The 19,907-nt window shown below is 32.5% G+C and overlaps 1 protein-coding gene across 5 annotated transcripts in view; it reads left to right on the top strand.

The window, feature by feature from the left end:
* The window catches only part of LOC111421946 (hyperpolarization activated cyclic nucleotide gated potassium channel Ih), a 373,674-nt gene that overhangs the window by 267,428 nt on the left and 86,339 nt on the right, over positions 1-19,907 (top strand). For all 5 annotated transcript variants that reach the window (XM_071198077.1, XM_071198079.1, XM_071198078.1 and 2 more), the window contains exon 3: positions 4,960-5,544. In XM_071198077.1, the coding sequence (XP_071054178.1) occupies positions 4,960-5,544 (585 nt within the window). The remainder of the gene's footprint in view (positions 1-4,959; positions 5,545-19,907) is intronic.

The following is a 19,907-nucleotide window of genomic DNA, read 5'->3' as shown; positions in this document are numbered from 1 at the left end:
GGTTCAATTTCATCTTTAGACGATTCATTCTCTGTAGACATTAAATTAAAAAAAAAAATTAAAAATTTAATTACACTTGCTTTTAAACGAATTTAAAAAATCATAAAACTAAGCTCTAACCGAATCTAGCACTAAAGCAGACTTTTCTGACTCCATTTTATTTAGTTCTGGTTGACTGTTGAACTGCTAAAGATTAATAAATGAGAATGAAATTTCAGCATAGAAATTAAGTACTAATTACCTCATCATGCCTTTAAAGCCAGCTCAACTAACTTTTGCCACGAGACATAATCCTATTCGGTGTACTATCAGCGCACATAAGTTTATACACAATTTATTGAGATATAAAGGTGGACCTTACATGAGCCGTGTCAAATTGAGTCGCGATACTTGCTTCCGTTTGAATCATGTAATCAGGATGCAAGTAGATAGGAAATAAATATAAACACCGTACTGCTTAAATTATAAAGCCATAAGTGCAACTTATGGCGGTATCGCATTGTAAAATCAGGATTTTTAGTAACGCAGCGCCATAATTACAAGTTGTGGCTGTATTTCACCACAAAATTCGTTCTCTTCAATAGGGAAATATCCCACATCGGTGCTAATATATGAGGGTTATGAGTTGTTACATATACCAGTACAGGGTGGGCAAATTTGGGTGTTATTGCAGGCTATCTCAGAAGCTATAAGAGATACGACAAAAGTAGGTGCGATGTCCCTGTCTCTTTTTTCGAGACTAACCCAATCCCGCAAACACCAAACCTCTATCTTATTTTGTTTTTAAGTTATAGCCAAAAAGTCAAATTTTCGTGATTTGAAAAAATGCTCAAATTTCGTTTATTTTTGAAATTAGAGAAATGGGGTTGATACGTTCTTAAGGCACTTTTTTAAGTAGAATATACTGCCGTTGAAAAATTTTAAAAATATTTGATGATTTTTTTTGCTTAAAAATTCCTCATTATCTTTAAATACATAAAGCGATAAAATTAAAAAATGATTCTTTGAAAATGATAGATAAGGCTCCATATCCCACATAAACATCGTTTCCATGGAAAGTCCGCTGCCCAGTTTATGATCCCTAAATCTTCCTCTATCTCACCCAATTTCAACAGAAAAGGTTGCTAATATGAAAAAACTTCTAAATCTCATGGTCGGGGAAAACTGGGAACATGGTTGGGCAAACCGAAGATTTCATTCATTGATACCCAATTGTTCTAACCTTACAACCAATAAGTTTAGTAGAAGAAGATGACACAGTCTGTGAGTGTTTAGTTCCTGAAGTTGTTGTTCATGTTTAATTATTCATTAATTAATACGTTTCTTGTATTTTTAATAAACAAACTTTATCTACAAATCATTTTTTATTGGTGAACAAAGTCAGGGATAAGACACTGAGAAATTTAAATCAACTATTCAAAGTTTTTATTCGTTGGTACAAAACCAACTTTATCCTGCGTAATGGTACAAGACCAACTTTGTGTCATATTCGTGCAAAACCATATAGCAATTAGATAGTAATTACTGTCCGAACTACTATAATCAAAATTTTGAACTTTAGCGCTTACTAAACTGACCGGCAAAAAAAACCGGCCACTTTAAATTAGCCAAAACTTCAAAGTTGGCTTTCTCGCGAACCGCACATTCGATTTTGATGATTCTTTTTTTGATCGAAAGGTTGATTCTTTTGTAATAATCCTGCGATAGAAATTTTTATTCGGATATTAATTTGAGCATATACGGGCTGCAAGAACGAGAAAAACTTTTTTTCTCGACATTTCTAATACCCTGTGGGTTGCAACAGCTACAGCAGATGGTGTTAACTGGAATCAAACGGAAACCCAATCTTTTCTGAACATCTTATTTTTTTATTCACTCTATTATCTCTATTACTAACGAAGATGCAGTGTTTTAAAGCGAACGCCTGTAAAAACAAGACAAGCAAGCATAAAAAATCTAAGGTGGCGCGCTAGGTAGCATATGTCATTTGTTTCGAATAGTAAATTGACAGTTGTTAAAGATTTTTACAGTCTTTTAACATAATAGCAATCCCGTTGTCAGTAACTGATGTTGCGCGTATTGTTACTTTAATTGAGGATGGCAAAAGTCAGCAATACGTTGCCCCTACATTGGGTATACCCCCAACAACAGTTCAGGATGCCTGGAATCAATATGTGGAAACAGGAAATTTCACTAGGCGGCAAGGTTTCGGTAGAAGACGAGTGACAACAGCAGTTGATGACCGATTTATTGTTCTAAACACTCTGAGGAATCGTAGCACGACAGCTGTAGAAACTCGGCATCGTCTTCAAATGGTGCATGGGGTTGCCGTAAGTGAAAGAACTATTCACCGAAGACTTGATAAAAGTGATCTGACTGCAAGAAGACCTTTCAAAAGACCTCGGCTGCTCCAGAGACATCGGCGAACACGTCTTCAATTTGGGCGCGTACATATGAATTAGGGAATGGAACAATGGGGTAAGGTGCTCTTCATTGACGCGTCTCGATTTTGTCTCCGGTCACCTGATGGTCGAGAATGAGTGTGGAGACGGCGTAATGAAAGGTTTGCGACCTGCACAATTTCGGAAAGAGTACCTTTCCATGGAGATTCTATTCCCATTTTATTGGTGACGTATTCATGCTAATGCATGACAATGCGCGACCGCACGTAGCACGTGTGGTTAACGAAAATCTTGATGAAGTAGGGTATTGAACGGATAGAGTGGCTAGCGTGCAGCCCGGAGCTTAACCCTATCGAATATCTTTGGGACCAACTTGAGAGACGCATTCGTCATCGTTCTGTCCTACCGGACAACCTTCAAGAGTTACGAATTGCTTTTGAAGAAGAGTTTGCCGCAATTGCTCACTGACATCAACAACATGCACCATTTGAAGACGATACCGAGCTTCTATAGCTGTCGTTCTACGATTGCTTAGAACAATAAAACTGTCATCAACTACTATTGTCGCTCGTCTTGTTTTCACAGGCGATCGCTTTAATATACTGCATCTTCGTTAGTAACAGAGATAATAGAGTGAATAAAAAAACAAAATGCTCAGAAAAGATTGGGCTACTATTTGATTCCAGTTAACACCCTCTGCTGTAGCAGTTGCACCCCACAGGGTATTACAAATTTCGAGAAAAAAAGGTTTTCTCATTCTTGCACCCCGTATATCCGCATCATTATATTAAATTAATATCCGCATAAAAATTTCTATCGCAGGATTATTACAAAAGAATCAACCTTTCGATCAAAAAAAGAATCATCAAAATCGAATGAGTGGTTCGCAAGTGTGCCAGCTTTGAAATTGTGGCTACATTTTAGTGGCCGGTTTTTTTTGCCGGTCAGTGTATTTTGGAATTGAAAATTAACGCTTATTTTCCGCAAATACACCATACATGCGATACATCATTGGAAAGCTAAAAATATGCTCTTGTCATTAACATGATAATCAAGTATAGTTTGTATTTAAAAAAATACAACTTTGTGTTGTATCTTAAAAATCATTAAATATTTTTAAAATTTTTCAACGGCAGTATATTCTACTTAAAAAAGTGTCTTAAGAACGTTTCAACCCCATTTCTCTGATTTCAAAAATAAACGAGATATGAACATTTTTTGAAATTATGAAAATTTGCCTTTTTGGCTATAACTTAAAACAAAACAAGATAGAGGTGTGGTGTTTGCGGGATTGGGTTAGTCTCGAAAAAAGAGACCGGAACATACTACTTTTTTCGTATCTATTATAGTTTCCGAGATAGCCTATAATAACACCCAAATTTGCCCACCCTGTACATACCGATTATAATAAACTGTAGCAATACAGCCTTAACTGAAAATATTCAATTTTTGCATTTGTGGCACTATTGAACTGGATGTGTGAAATAATGTGGTAATTTTGAGTATCGACAGGCAACAAAGGGTTAAAAAACGAAAATCGAAAAAAGTAGTTATACACTCATTCATTTCTGTTACTATATTTGGTTATATTATTATTATATAAATAGTGTGATCTACATCTACAACATTAAAACTTACTAACACCTTTCTAACTTAAAACCATCACGTGATTTTGAGTAGCGTTTAAACACTGTGTAATAGTATATTAAAAAACAAGTTTCGTAAGACACGCTTGAAATGCACGAATTCAAATTGAAAAACGAGTGGCGAAGCCACGAGTTTTTTAATAAATGAGTGCTTTAAGTCTTATGAAACGAGATTTTTATACTATTTTTTGTAAATCGCATTTTTATCCTTTTTTTTTCTCAAAACTAAAATAAATTTTGACAATGTAGGGAAATAGGTATGTAGCAGTTGGTAACACCGTAACACTTGCAAATAGAAATTTGAATTGACAATTAGAGACTGTCAAAACACAAAATGTATTCACCTGACAAAAATGTTTCATGTACACCTCCCAAAATAAGAGAAATTGCTCAATGTCCTCATCATTGTGGACCTTGTAATCGATGCTAAGAACGTGTTTAAACATCCATAGACAAACATTGACACATTGAGTTACATTGACAACTAAAAAATTAATGACCCAATGTCACCAACTTGAACTGGTTTCATAAAATGTTACTAAAATCTCATTACAGCATCGGATGCTGTAAGGAGTCTCATTACAGCACCCGTTTGAGTACTGTAATAGCTTTCATTACCATCGCGAATTACAAAAAAGTGCTTTTGCACCTAAAGTAATTTTTACCAGTAGTGGAATATCAAGCTGCATTGAATCTAAAATATTTGATATGCATGTTCAAAATATTGAGTTAGGATGAATATGTTTTTGGATATTTCCAAAAATGTTAATATTTTACCAAAACTTGAACTAATCTGTTTTTGTTTTCTGTTTATTTTCATGTTGCTGCGAATTCATTTTGGATTTGGATCGTTGTTGTTGGTATCTCCAACCACGTGGTGATGGTTTCCTTCGTCATTTTTCGTTGAGTAGGGACGGGGGTGCGGATGGGGGCGACGCCGGCGGCGTCGTCGGTAGGCGTTGCGGCGGTCGGCGCGTGCCCAGCCTGCGCCTAGCGAACGGCCGCGTGGCCGCCGCTCAGTCCGAGGAGGAGATTCGGTCGCCGCCGCAGCAGCAGCAACCGCCGCCGCCGCGACGGCTCGCCAAAGATGACTCGATCAAAATCAGCATCGAGAATACGAACACGTGTACCGACTCGCTGGTGACCGCGTTAGACGACGAGACGCTCCTCATCACCGACTTCCTGCCCAACGACAACAACAGCATGGCCATGAACTACAAAGGTGGTAGCGGCAAGGTCCACTTCGGCGTTGACGACGTCTCCTTGTACGGGACGCCGAAGGAGGAACCAGGACCTACGCCGCTTGGATCGGCCGCGGCTGCCGCCGGTCAGGATGGCAAGCAGAGCTTCCTCAAGAACCAGCTACAAGCGCTCTTCCAGCCGACGGACAACAAGCTTGCGATGAAGCTTTTCGGCTCGAAGAAAGCGCTCATGAAGGAGCGCATACGGCAGAAGGCCTCCGGACATTGGGTCATACACCCGTGCTCCAGCTTCCGGTAAGTATCTTAAGAAGTTTCGACAAAGTTTCTGTTGCACCAAAAGATTTATCAAAAATGTATGAAAACTAAGCGAAAAAGTGTAAAAGTTCTTGAAGGTATCTAAAAGAGAAACAAAAAGAGATGTTAAATAATAATCAGATAGAAAAGAATTGTGCACCAGTGAAGATGTTTTAAAGTTTCTTATTTGTTATTTACTTTGTTAATGTGTTGTGGGACTGTTTATAAAAGTTAATATTTCTGATTCTATCTTTTAGCAATGTGATTCAAATTCAAATCTTAAATTGGTCACAGTGATAAATACTGTTTATCCAATAAAGAATTTTACATTGAATTATTTATAATTGAGATGAATTGTTTTGTTTTCTTTTTATTGGATGTGTACGTATAATCGTTTTCTGTTTACTACATCAATTAGCTATAAATGATCTTAACTTGCATTTGGTGGAAGATGACTAATTTTGCTTATGCACATGCGCAAATAAACCTTAAACTGATTTTAACGGTCACAAAAAATAAACCAAAAACGCTTTACGTTACAGATGTTAAAGTACACATTTAACGACTAAATGTAGTTAATGTTAAAGGATTAGGTCCTATTAAGAGAGGGTAGATAAAGTAATCTTTTAACCACAAAGGTAGATAAATTTCTTTAATTTAATGAAAATCGATTTTATGTTATTTCTATATAACATTTTATTACAATCGACTGGCAAAAATCAGTACTTGCAAATTAAAAATCAATGCGTCGATAAATGTTGATTTTATAAGCCAATAAAAACATTATTTATTGAATTTCTTTTACAAAAGACCAAAGTATGATTATATAACAACTTGAATGAGGTTGCATGTAGTAAAATACTATTGTATACAAAATCGTTTTAAATGATCATTAATTGAAATTTTTTAAATTTTTAATATCTAAAATTATGTATTTAATAAATAACAATATAAATATTTTTATGCTTCAACGTTACATAAAACCATTTCTTTGAAATTGACGATAGGGGAATAAAATTTTTCAAAGAACCATACGCGCAACCTACTTAAGCGTTTAAAACATACGTCACGATGATCGAGTTGTGGGGAATAACACAATAAAATCCACTGCCAAAGATATCCCTGAAAACGTAAAGTACACGGAACCGTTCGGTTCAAATAAACTCGTACCGCTACGACAAATAAATGAATATGTGAGTCGATAATAAAAACTCTACCGTTCTATTTTCGAACGAACCGAAACGGTTGGTTTCTTAACATCGACGCACGCCTGGAAAATAAACAATTAACCGTTAACGCAAAGACCCGAACATGTATTTTCAGATCAAGGTCACGTTGACATTGCATTGATCGAATGAGTCCCTCAATAGATATTATACAATGATGTTAAGTGTAGAATCCACACTTAAAATCGTTGATTCTGAGGTATTCGGTTTTCAATATGTTTGCTTAGAAGTCGATATACTTATTGGAAATCGTAAAAGATGATTTAACTTTATTCCTAAAGATAGTCTTGGAACATGATTGTTTGTTTTACATAAAACAAGTTAAAATAAATTATTGAGAATTAAATAACAAAAATATAACATAGAGTGGAATTTCAATTTTCTTTTTAGCACATCTGAAACATCTTTTAAGACTACACCTTGTACTGAAAATTACCCTCTTACTCTTACATTATCCGTTCCTTTATAGATCAGATCTTTAGAAATCAACGATATGTTTTTTTTTTCATTCTTGTGGGTTACAACGACATAAAATATACGAATTAATGATTGCAGTCATAAATCATTTACAATATATTTTGCGCCACCATTTCCTAGGTTTTCTGTCGAAATCATCAGCTGCTAGATAATCGGATAAGTCCACTTCTTTCATAAACTTCTCTTTTCAACTTGGTTTTCATTGCCAAAACGTTCTTTCTGTTCCTCGTGGAAGTACCAGCACTACCGAAAACTATATTATATAGTAGCTTGATAAAAATAAAAATATCTAAGAAAGCATGAATATTATAAGTCCATATTAGTCACAATAAAATTGGGAAGTCTGTTTGCTATACGTTTTTTGAGCGTAAATTCTTTATTATTTTTAAGTATATATACGGAATAAAGGTCGAAACTGTCAGTTGGTATTAGTATTGCACAATTCTCATATTTTTATATGAGATATGTAAAATTATGATAGATATCTATTATATTTACACACAAATGAGAAAACACATTTTCATGAGGAGCATTATGTTCTTTGAGCGCTGATTTCCAAGCTTCTTTTACTGGATCTATAATTACGATATGGTAGACTATAGTTATAACTTATTACAAACATACATTCTGCTATATCTGTAGAAGGATTTTTGTTCAACTTATTTTCGCTTATTGGTGTTTTACGCAATCTACATAAACAGGCTCTGAAAAGATTTTTTCCTTCCTTGTTAAGCACTAAAACTGGTCAAAATTGACCAACCACTGTTTTATCTATATTAAAATCTAAAAACTAGATTGTTTAATCGTCTGGCCACCCATTGGCTTTCACAAGTTATAATCTAGGTTACACAGGTTTTAATCTTCTTCGGATTTGCATATTCGAGAAGATGAGACACACTACTACGCTAGATTCAGGTTTTTGTGCAATGCGCTTTATTTCGTTATATACATCTGTGATTTCAAGATCTTTATGAATATATTCTGTTCCTTATATACCATCCTTCTATATGACATTTTTTGGCGCATCTCCATATTTGTATACCATATAACCATACGGATTTAAGCATATGCTTGATATATTAGTATTTTATTGGATATGGATAACTTTGATTGTCTTCCAATTAGCCAGCTATATTCGCAGTTCTTCTAGTTTTTTCTTTACATTTATATTTACTTTATCTAGCTGTACACCGAAATATTTTGTTGAGTCCAACTATGATATGATGTTATTATTGATTGTAATTTATAGTTATAATCTTTCTATTTTTTGTTTCTAAAATTAATTAATAAATCATCCAAGTAGTCAAAATATTAACACCATTCTGCAATTTGTTTGTGGGCTCATGATGATTATCGCCGACAGTAATCAATGATTACTAATCATAGAGCTACATCGTCGGGGAATGTAACAACGGATATATGAGAGGACAATGCTCTGGTAACACTCTTGTTCTGGTAAGAACACTTTCTTGCGGAACTCCAGCTTTAATCTCTCTTAAATCAGTAAACTCGTTTTTATATGTATTTAATTCGAAGTAATCGGTTTAAAATATAAAATTTTAGGACATCCACATATTGTTTTGGCAGTACCTCACTAATTTTATATACATATAAGACCTTTATGTCATACACTATCGAATGCTACGTCAATAAATATTGCAGAGCAAATATTTCCTCCTTCGAGGTTGTTTTCTATAAGATCCAATATTCTGTATACTTGGTCAATTGTACCATGTCGTTCTCTTAATTCCAATTGATACTATAAGTTATTTTTTTGTATTAATGATTTTTAAGCATTTTAAGGATGAGTTTTCCGAAGACTTTTGACATCACTATGAGCAAAGAAATTGGACTGTAATAATTATTTCTGCAATCTTCCACAAATTGGGTACGTGTCGTAAACGAAACGTTGTATTTATTATCAATTTTATTATAGCTTTTCTGGGAAGATTTTTTAAAAGTTCTCCTGTGATCAAGACAAAACCTGGTGCTATTTTTGTATTTATTTTCATCTTAATTTCTTTAGCAACTTCATTAGGTGTTATATATTCATAGGATTAATATATTCTTTGACCTCTTCTTATATCACTTGGCTGAAATGTTTTTCTATGTGATTTTCTAAATGATTCTGCGGTTTGTTTATTAGTTCTTGCTCATTTTCCGGTTTCAATCCTAAGAGGTGGGTTTTGAGCAATTGGACGTTTAAGCTTTCTCGTCCTCAATTCCTTTTAAAGCTTTTCCAAACTGTTGTAACGTTCGTCAGAGTGTGTTTGCTTTCCTTTTTAATAATCTCTTCATTTGGAGTCAGCACCACTGTTGTATGACCCGTGGCAAGATTATAGTTATCTTTCATTTCCAGAAAATTCCAAATATCAGCATCAGTAAGTCTTCTCGATTAGTGATAATAGGTACCAATCTCTTGAATTACTTTTAATAGCTGTTTTCCTTTTGTACTTGTGAATTTTGACCACCATTCTGTATTTCTTGCATTAAAATCTCCATTCAAAATAATTTGTTGTCGAAGATGGTGTAAGTAACGTTTATAATCTTCATTTTTGTTGTGTTTCGGCGGTAGGTATGCTGCTGTAACTGTCACATTCTCATTGTTCATTTTCACACCAACTACACACATCTATATCTCCTCTTTTTGAAGGGAAACTTAAAGGGTATTTGATGTATTTGATGTCTCTGATACTGATTACGCTTCCAGCGCTTGCTTGAATGCTGAGGTGGGTGATGAAAAGATTAGGACAATTTATTAAAACAATAAATTCGTACAGTTCTTTCTGTGATCGCCGTATACATCTAACCAAACTTAGACGAGAATAACACTTAACAACCGCACGTTGTTGTAATAAGTAGGGATGCGCTACAGTTAAAAACATTGATGTGACAATTGATCAATACAAACTTCAAAAGAGAAAGTATTAAACTTTAATTTATCATTTGTCACTTCTCAAAAATATGATTGTTCGACTTTATTATTTTTGAGTTGATTAGATTTAAAGTCTAATTGTTTCCAATTTTTTTTTATGGCATATGCTTCAAATTACAGCGACGAATTACATGTTTTTTTAAAGAGGAACCTTTCAGTTTTAATTTGATCGAAAAGTGATATTAAAACTTTCAAAATTTAGATCTCCACAATTTTTTAAATGTGATTTTTTGTTGCGATCCACCTCCAATCGCAAAAACATCATTACATTAAATTTGTTTTACAAAATCTTCAGAATCTCTCAGAAAGACTTTTTTAATAAAAATTCTTTCAAGCCGATACGATATCGTTTGTATTTACTAAAGAAAAAAGGCATAAACATATACTATGTCATCTGAAAGACATCTTAAATAATAGTCAGGATTTATTGCTTTGTTGATAAAACTTTTAGATTTAGTTTGACAAAGAACTTGACTACTCCGTACAATGTTTTATATATAACTTATTTGCTTTATAATATTCGAACATACACAAGCATAAAACAGAAATATATTTGTATATTGCACATATACAATACAGAATATACAAACAATAATTTGAAAAATGTTTAATACACCCAGTTTAATCTGAACGTTTAATACACCTCATTAAATTAAATGATCACTTTGTGAGTTTATAACGTTTGTTCAAATTCGCTCTATTTATATAATGATTTGCTATTCAAGTTATGTATCAATAAAAAATTTAACGTATACCTTTAATTTAACCTGACAAGACTAAACACAGTATAATTTATAGCCTCCAAAGCTTGCATCTGCTTTGAATATTGTCGTGCTTAGCTAACTTAATGAATGATTCTATTCAACAGTCTGTGTTCCCTGAGAACAGGAAGATTATCTTAAACGATGTATCATAATGCTTGACGGCTTTATTGCACGTAATTAGTGGCCTTTTGTAGGCTTACAATTTAAAATTGATAAGTCCGAAGACTGGTAGCTAAGGCTAGGAATTTGATTTAATCTTTTATCAAATACATTTCTAATTCCTTCCTAAGATTGCAAAAATTATTTTAAAGGTTTGGTATTGTTGCGTGTGAAGACGTTGCGCAATAGATTAAAATTTCGATATATCTATAGTCTTATTAAATTTAGGATTGATGTGCATGCGAGTATCATACACTGCCAATTTGACAATTTTTGAAATGTTATTTATACATCAAATTTAATTTTATGTTCAACTTTTTTTAACAAAAAAGTTTCTGGGTATCACCACCTATAAATAAATAATTCCACCCGTGTTTGTGTTATATATTAAACAAAGGATATCAAAAAAAACGTGTGCAAACATTACGATGTTGTTCTTTGTGTAGAATCGTGTTTTCGCATAATTCTGTCACACAAATGTAGATTTTTAAATTATTTATATAACTGCATAATTAAACACAGAAATTAAATTTAATTTTAAATTCATTGCATAATATAATATGTTCCACATTGTACTATATTTAACTTTTTTTGCAAAAGTTTCTTATAAAAATATAATTTTGTCTCTTTTTGCTTTTTTAGTTTAGATTTTAACTGGTTAAATAAAAAAATACTGTTACTAGGTCCAAAATGAACATTAAATTTCAAGAAGTCTTCGGGAAATAGAATTCACAGATTGTGATAAGTCATCCGTTTACTCTCAAAAACTGTTCTTATCTTTGTTTATAATTGGTATATGTTGGTAATTGTTTTTAAATCAATTTTCCAGGAGAAGCGACATAGAATTAGTTTTATTCATCGTTTTATTTAGCGTTGACCCAATGGTAATTAGGATTGTGTCGCCGACGTAACTCATTACATGACAATTGAAATTATATAGTAGAAGGTCATTAACAAAAATATCAAATAACAGAGAAGCAAGTATTCTACCTTGTGATATACTACGCCGTGTTTTTATCTTAACACAATTAATTACTACTTTGGCTATAAATGATCTATTATTTCAGTAAGGTTCAGATATATCTTGTGCTGGCATTGTATAGAGTAACGAATACTTTTTCATAATAGGAGGAATTAATAATTGCTAATTTTAATATAATTAAATTATATATCAAGATGCTATGTGGTAGACATAGAATCTTGATTAATAATTTAATTAATAAAATATTATAAATTATCGTTACAAAACGAGAGATGAAAAGAGAGATGCTTTAATGTTGTTTTCCTTCAAATCTAGGAAAATATTATGTGTAAATTGTGATCGTATATTGAGTACATCGAATGTTAAAGTAGTTTTTTAGTGTTGTCTTTGTAGGAAATGGACTACGTTTTCTTGAAAGAATATTTTCAGTATTTAAACAGATTGTTTCATTCATCATTGTCTCATTCTGACACATTTCAGGACTGTAATCTGAATCTCTTTAGACGACTAATTAATGTAGGCAAAAGTCCAATTTATATGAGCATTTTTTCTCTACAGGTGAAATAATCCCAATAATTATGAAGCACCTTTTTTAGCAAAACCTCTATTACACATTATTATTATTTTAGTTTTTTGTTACCAAGTGAAATGATTTGTGGTGCAAATTTAAAAAGATAACATTAAATGTTAGATGTTAAAGTTTCACTTTAATCTTTTTCTTTGAAAGTATAACAAATAAAACTTTTACAAATATTTACTTATGTTAAATTTCATTTTTTTTTTAATTTTTCTATAAAAATTCAAAAATAAGTAACACAACATGTAGCAAATGAATAATTTCCATAATAATGGAAAAAGGTATATTGAAATTGCGAAAATCGCAATGAAACCTCGTGGAACTAAATATTACGTTGAACTATTAATAAATCCAGATCTGGTCGTCCAAAAACCTTAAACAAAGGAGACATTCGGGTTCTATTAAATACGATAAAGTAAAACCTGAAAACAACTGAAAATATAATAAAAAGAGTACTATAAAACATGGTGATGTAAACGTCACGATGTGCAGAGCGGTTGGATTAGAAAGTATCACATTTAGGCCCACTTTTACCACCTCCTGATAAATTTATCCGATAGATAAATCCAGTTCTTAGCCAATGAGAGCGCTTAAAACCGCCGTAACCATGGCAACTATCCTCTAGATAGTTTATAAGGAACATGGTAAAAGTGGGGCTTAGTGAAGATATTATGGATCATTGGAAATATATCAATATTTTATGCGATATGTTGCTGCCAAGTTATTATTAGCAAAAACTTGCTAATAATAACTTTCTATCTAGCAGAAATTTATCAGAAATGGTTGATTTGAATACTGTCATCATTCTTATCACTCATTTGGACTTCTGGTTTGCTTTTGTGTGTTTCATAATTAGTATGTTCCCTCGTTTAAAATTTTTGTTGCTAGCTTCTTAAACCTTTCTTTAGAATTCTTCTGAATCCTATCTTTACTTGCGGAATTCTCATTTATATATTAGCAACTTTCAATATTAATAATCCAAACTTCTCGTACTTTTTGACACTTCTGTCGATCATTAAAAGTCATTACAAAATTTAGAGGTTGCACCATAATGGAGTAGATTTGAGTGGACGATGACTTAACGCGTTACATACTTTTTTATTGTGTTTCTATTGCTATTGTGAACTGTTATGGAGTACTTTTTATAGACAGTCTTTATTTCATTGTCCACTCTTATTATCGCTTGAGTTAATTCAATTCATAAACGTCTACAGTATGCAGTTGATACAGAACTTATGTTTTGCCAAATCACCTCTAAATCTTGTTGTTCTTATTCTTTCTGTGCTTAGTCATAATTGCTTGTTTTTCTTCACATCTTTGCCCCTATTTAGTCGTTTAGAAGGTTGTCTCTCACATGCGATCGATGTACTCATTCCATTTTCTTTATGTGTCCTACACTGTCATTGATGCTATCTATCCACCTATTCTACACACTATTTCCATTTCCGCCCTCTCAAGTATTTTCTTTGTTTTGGATGACTTGGGTCGGGTTTCTGGTACATAAATAAGTACCAGAAAAACAAGTAAGGCTAATTACAGTCTTATAAATTCGGTTAAATTACCCTGGGGTTGTATATACGACGAAAAATAGTTTATTTAAACTGGCAAATCGGTGCTACAGGTGTTTCGGTTTTACAATTAAACCTTCCTCAGGCACGACGTCAATATTGAAGAGCAAACAATAGGGGAAACAAATCGGAGGGACACCAAGCGACTTCAGGAGCTAAATCCATTTTCTTATTTTATATTATTTTTTATATATAAAAAGTTAAAAAGCCATATGGCTGCGTTACAATTTAGGGAAACTGCTTGAAGAGCGTGTTTGTTCCCTAAAAACCTGTTTATTTGAAGGTTAACTATTTTTCGTTGTAAAAGAATATGATTCAACAAAATATCGCAAGGAAACACAAAAGTTAATGTTATTAACAAAAATTAACAAAATAAGAAATTCAAAGAGTACGATCTGGCGTGAAGCGCTTCACTATATATCATCACTATAAGCATCTAATCGATGTCTTGGAGGTACTCATAGATTTTGAGGTTATCATGGTAAATTTGTTTGCTGTTTTATTAAATTGGAACCTCTGAAAATTATTCTCGTTCTCCGCCACCAGCACTGTATCGTCTACATAGTATAGCATTTTGAATTCCCTGTTTCCCATTTTGTATTGTCTCAGTTTGCATATTTGTTTTATAATTTCATCCATTACTTTATTAAACAGGAGCTGGCTTAGAGAGTCCCTCTACCGAATGCCAGGTATCCGTTCAATTAGGGCTCTTTCTGTTAGTTAATATCTCTGGTGCATTTGGTTTAGTTTCAAATTTCTTTCCTCTTGTAAAGCTTCTCTAAATATTTTACCGAAGTATCACTTTTGGTGTATATGGTGTTAATGAATTCATTTGCTTCGGATCTTTGACTTCTAATTAATGACCAAATTTGCTTCTACAACTCATAGAAGTGACTTTCCATTCTTTTGGAGAAGATTTCCCAGTGTTTGTTCTTACTTTGTTTGACTAGTAGTTGAGTTATTATGAAATCTCTTATATTCTTCGTATACTTCAGCCATTTACGATGACATATACGCCTTCTTTTTTACATTATTCCTTAATATTATTGCAAAATGATTTTTTGTTTGGACCTTGTTTCTGTTGTCTTACATTCCGAGAGCTTCGGCTGTTACTTCTTAATATTTAACTTAATATTTTCTTTCCACTTCTTCCAGCTGTCATTAATATGTTCTTATTCTTCTATCGGATTCTTACAATTTTTTCTTTCAGTCGATTTTGGTGTAGGTTTGTTTATTTATTGTGCGTGTGTTCTGTACTTTTTCTCAGGTTAAGTTTTATTTAGATTTTTCCATGAAGCAAGCTGTGGTCACTTCCTACATTCGCTATAATTCTTTCGTACTTTTAGCTATACTGGATGTATACATCTGTTAGTTATGACGTAGGCTGTTGTTAATCATGGTTTATAGTCGAAAAAGGTACTATTGATTCTTATATCACATAACGAGTTGAATAATAAGTTGGTCAATAATTTAAAGTTGTAATTCAATATATCTTAATTAAAGCGTTCTTTTACGGCAAGAATGCCTTCACTGCAAATACGTTCATTGAAATCCCCCAGGATTATTATTGATTTATTCTGGGGCAGCAATTTTGTGATATTTTGAACTTGGTTGTAGAAGTGTTCTCGCTCTTGTTTTAGTTTATAGACTTGTGGTGTGAATATTATATTTAGTTGCTAAACTTCTGTTCGTATTTTAATAATTAATACGTGAAGATATATATTGTCATTCTTCTACACCGTCTTTGTATTTTATATGTGCTACTAATCTTATACTAAACTTTTCTTGCAAAACGCAGATATCGATGTTTTTATGTTCCAAATAGCAAACTGCATAATATATTTCTTCCTCTAGTTCGTCAACCTTTTTCATGCATGGCTCGTTACCTTTAAATCAGTCCTGTTCAGAGGCAAATTTGTGGGTCTATAATTAGTCTTCCGGTGGGTGGGCTGTTAACCACCAACTCTCCTCCTTTTCCCGGGCTTTGTATCGACAACATGATCACTTAGCCACTCAATCCACCAAACGGTCATGCAGGCGGAGTTTTGCAAATTGTTTTATGTGTCTCTATATTTAATGACTCGTATTGTTGAAGTGAAGATTTTGATCACAATCTCATTCATAAAGTGTATGTTAATACAATAACTTGCGTAGAATTACGCAGATTTTTAATTGTGTGAGCCTCTGCATTAGATCTTTTACAATTTCGTTAAAGTTTCAATTTCTACTTTTCAGAGGAAACTACATATTATAAATTAGATCGGAACATCATCAAATACCTTGCCAGTACGAAAAAAGCAAATAAAGTATCTATCTTGTGAGAGCTTGCTATAACATTGTATACATTACTTAATCTTTGGTTATTCATTATTGTAAATGTATAAATATTACTACATTCTTGAAAACGAAATCTCTATTACGTAATTTTAAATTTAAATGGTAATGTATACAGAATCACCACACTTTACTAATTGTTATCTATAAATATTAAAGCGCAATATTAAGTCCTCGAATATCGTGTTACAACTAAAGCGCATAAAATACCTGGCAAAGTGTACCGCCCCCCAAAAATTTTCAAGTTATTACTCACTATTTACTGTCCTATAGTCCGTGATTTTAATTGGCTGTCATAGAAAGTTTTTGATTAAATTTTAAGGCTAATTGTAAGTGCGAGATCCCTTCAGAGATTTAATCAACTAAAACTATAAACATGAAGTCGAGAATCTTATGATGAGCTTTCTTAGTAATTTTAATCACATATTCAGTAGTGAAATACAGCAGCAAGAAATAAAAGGAACTTTGCTACTTAGACAAATTAAACCGCTTATTTAAATGGAGATACTGAAGCTGGTAAATACCGTAATGTAATCACATTACAAGTTAATACTAATACTACATCTTCATCCTAGGGTTCATGCATGTATATTTGGTTATATTTGTATAGTAAAACACAAATGTTTATCTTTAGATTCGAATAGATTAAGGTAAATCAAGGTAAAGAATATATGATAATTGGTAAACGGTACTTAAAAAAAGGGGAAAAATAATTAAACTGAAACTAGAACTAACACTATCACTAGAACTAACACTAAACCTAGAACTAGATACTTTCGGGTTAAGCCGTGCGTTTTTAAAAGAGTTCTAGTTTTAGTTTAATTAACACCGACCGTGAAAGCCTTCGCACTTCTAGAAAGAAAAAGAAAATTTTATGTTAGATATAGATAGTCTTAATTATTATATTATAGCTATTATTCATCAATTTTATTAAATCTTAATCATATGCAAAGAAAAGCAGAGTTACTTTGTTCATCAAAGCGCTTTACGAATGAAATCCTCCCCATTATGTGGTTAATTCCTTTTAATGTATTCATGTTTTTTATTTCTATCACAAACATGGTCAAGGATATCGATAAGTTTAATGGCACCAGTCTGCGACTGAAAATTATCGTCTCCTTCGTCAGTAAAGTGCACATAAATATAATTCGGCTTGCTATAAAAGACATCAACACCTTTTAACATAGATAAATTGCTATGCCTTGATAGCTTTTCCCTTTGAATCTTGAATAATTAAGCATTCGCTCGTGTGTAGCGCCATTTTTTACAAAGAAGAGAGACGATCGATTGTAGTTGCTTCCCAATTTATAGGTTTAGTTTTTTTTTAATCAAAGGATGCAGTTTCGAAGCTTTACCTATTTCGCACTTTCACTAATATGAATAATCTACATTTATCATGGTGATAGTGCTCTTTAATACATCTAATAACTTAGAAATACATCCTAATCACAAATTGTATTAATGTTGCTATAGCCGCCCAATATTATACCACCTGAAAAGGACTAACATGAATATTGGATACAGTTTTACAAGACAAGTTTAAAGTAAAATGTGGCAGAACGTTTCATTTATAAAAAAATGATTTTTAATTTTATTTACTTTTGAAACATCATATCCAAAACAATGCTCTACTAATTGACTGTTGTCACCAGCTAATAATACCTGTAACTAGAAAGCTTCATTTTTTTCAATAATAAGCAGTATCTTTTTATTTTTTAAATTTCTTCTGGTACTTTTACGGCATTGGTAAACCAAACCGTTATATTAATTTTCACTTTACGGCACTACATTACTGCTGCATAAATATGTTAACCAACGTTGGATGTGTCATTATAATTTGGTTTTGCAGTGGTTGGCGAATTTAAGGTCAAGTTGGCAATCTGGATCTAAATTGTGAGATCTCTTTTCTTCATCTTGTGAAGCAAAGCAATACTCCAGTTTTGATTGCCACTTACCTATTTTTTTATTTTAAGCTTTGCTCTCGAGTTAATTATATTCATTAATCGATTTATCGATTATAATAAACTGTAATACGGGAACATTTTTTCCATTAGATTATGATAGTTGTCTTCGTGATAAACTTTGCAAGAATTTTTCTTTGGCTACTATAAATAGGACCTATAATGGTATAATGTTATCGTAATGTACTGGTAAATTTCTAGAGCTCCATATATTGGTTTTACAATTCTTCAGTCTTCCATTAACACTAAGATCAATTCTTTAACTACGGTTATCGTACTTATAATCTAATGCTCCAATGCTACTAATTTTTGTATGATGATGTACGTGAAAATCCATTATAGGTATCTCAACTATTAATTTGAGTTCAAGAGATTAGATTTCTTAACCCGTGTGAAGTTACCCATAAATTCCATCCATAAAAAAAACTTTTTTGTTTGTGTATCGATTTTAATGATTAATAGCTCATTAGGAAGATCTCGTAGAGTAGAGCCTAACATCGTTTTGGCGGCGCAGATTTTGGGCGGGAACACCTTAAATTCCGCGAAAACAGTGAAATATATAAAAAAAATCTCTAACTTTAGAGTCCCAAAAATTGAAAAGTAATTAACATAATATCAGGTATGATTATCAAATCAGAACGACCTGTTTCCAGACGTACGTGGCGCTAGGCGGTTCTTTGAAAAGCAAAATCATATCCATAAGTATAACTTTTTTGTTAATGGTCCGATTTAAGTTTGTAATACCTTTTTGGAAAGTTCGTCCTGTAGATCATGTCATAGTAATGGCGGCGCGGAATTCTAACAATAAGGGTGATTAAACGATTAAAAACGTTATAAATAATTATATTCTTAGTCCTTTAAACATTGTTAGTAACTGTCCCACTTTTATAATAAGTAAAAACACAGTATATTAATAAAATACTATAATTCATTATTATTAACGACAAGTCAACTGTATATTATATAATTTTTCTGTAAAGATAACAAGTATCTAAAACAATTATTTACAAAATGAGATCAATTAAACAAAATTGTATAAGTAGTCAACTACTAAAATCTAATTTAATTGTAGTTACATTTAGTTGCTACATTAAATTGTATATAAAAATTGATGGCACATTTTTATTCTACCGTATAGGGCCGTTACCCTCAATCAAATAGAAAGACAGTCTTTCAAAAAATCAATAAAGTATGTAAAAATAGAAGGATTGGTATCATTTTCAGATTCTAAAACTGTTTAATTTTTGCAATAATTAGTATTAAAATTCAAGATTCCCTGTATAACAGCTTTGGTGACGTTTACGAGGTTTTCACGTAAGATCAAGAAGATCAGACAAAACGTGAATCGTTCGGATCTCTTCTTCTAGCGCATAAGATTCT

Source organism: Onthophagus taurus, chromosome 7 (assembly GCF_036711975.1).
Source record: "Onthophagus taurus isolate NC chromosome 7, IU_Otau_3.0, whole genome shotgun sequence".
Classification (NCBI taxonomy): Eukaryota; Metazoa; Arthropoda; class Insecta; order Coleoptera; family Scarabaeidae; genus Onthophagus; species Onthophagus taurus.
The sequence above is the reverse complement of the archived record's forward strand: the minus strand, read 5'-3'. Positions and strand labels throughout refer to the sequence as shown.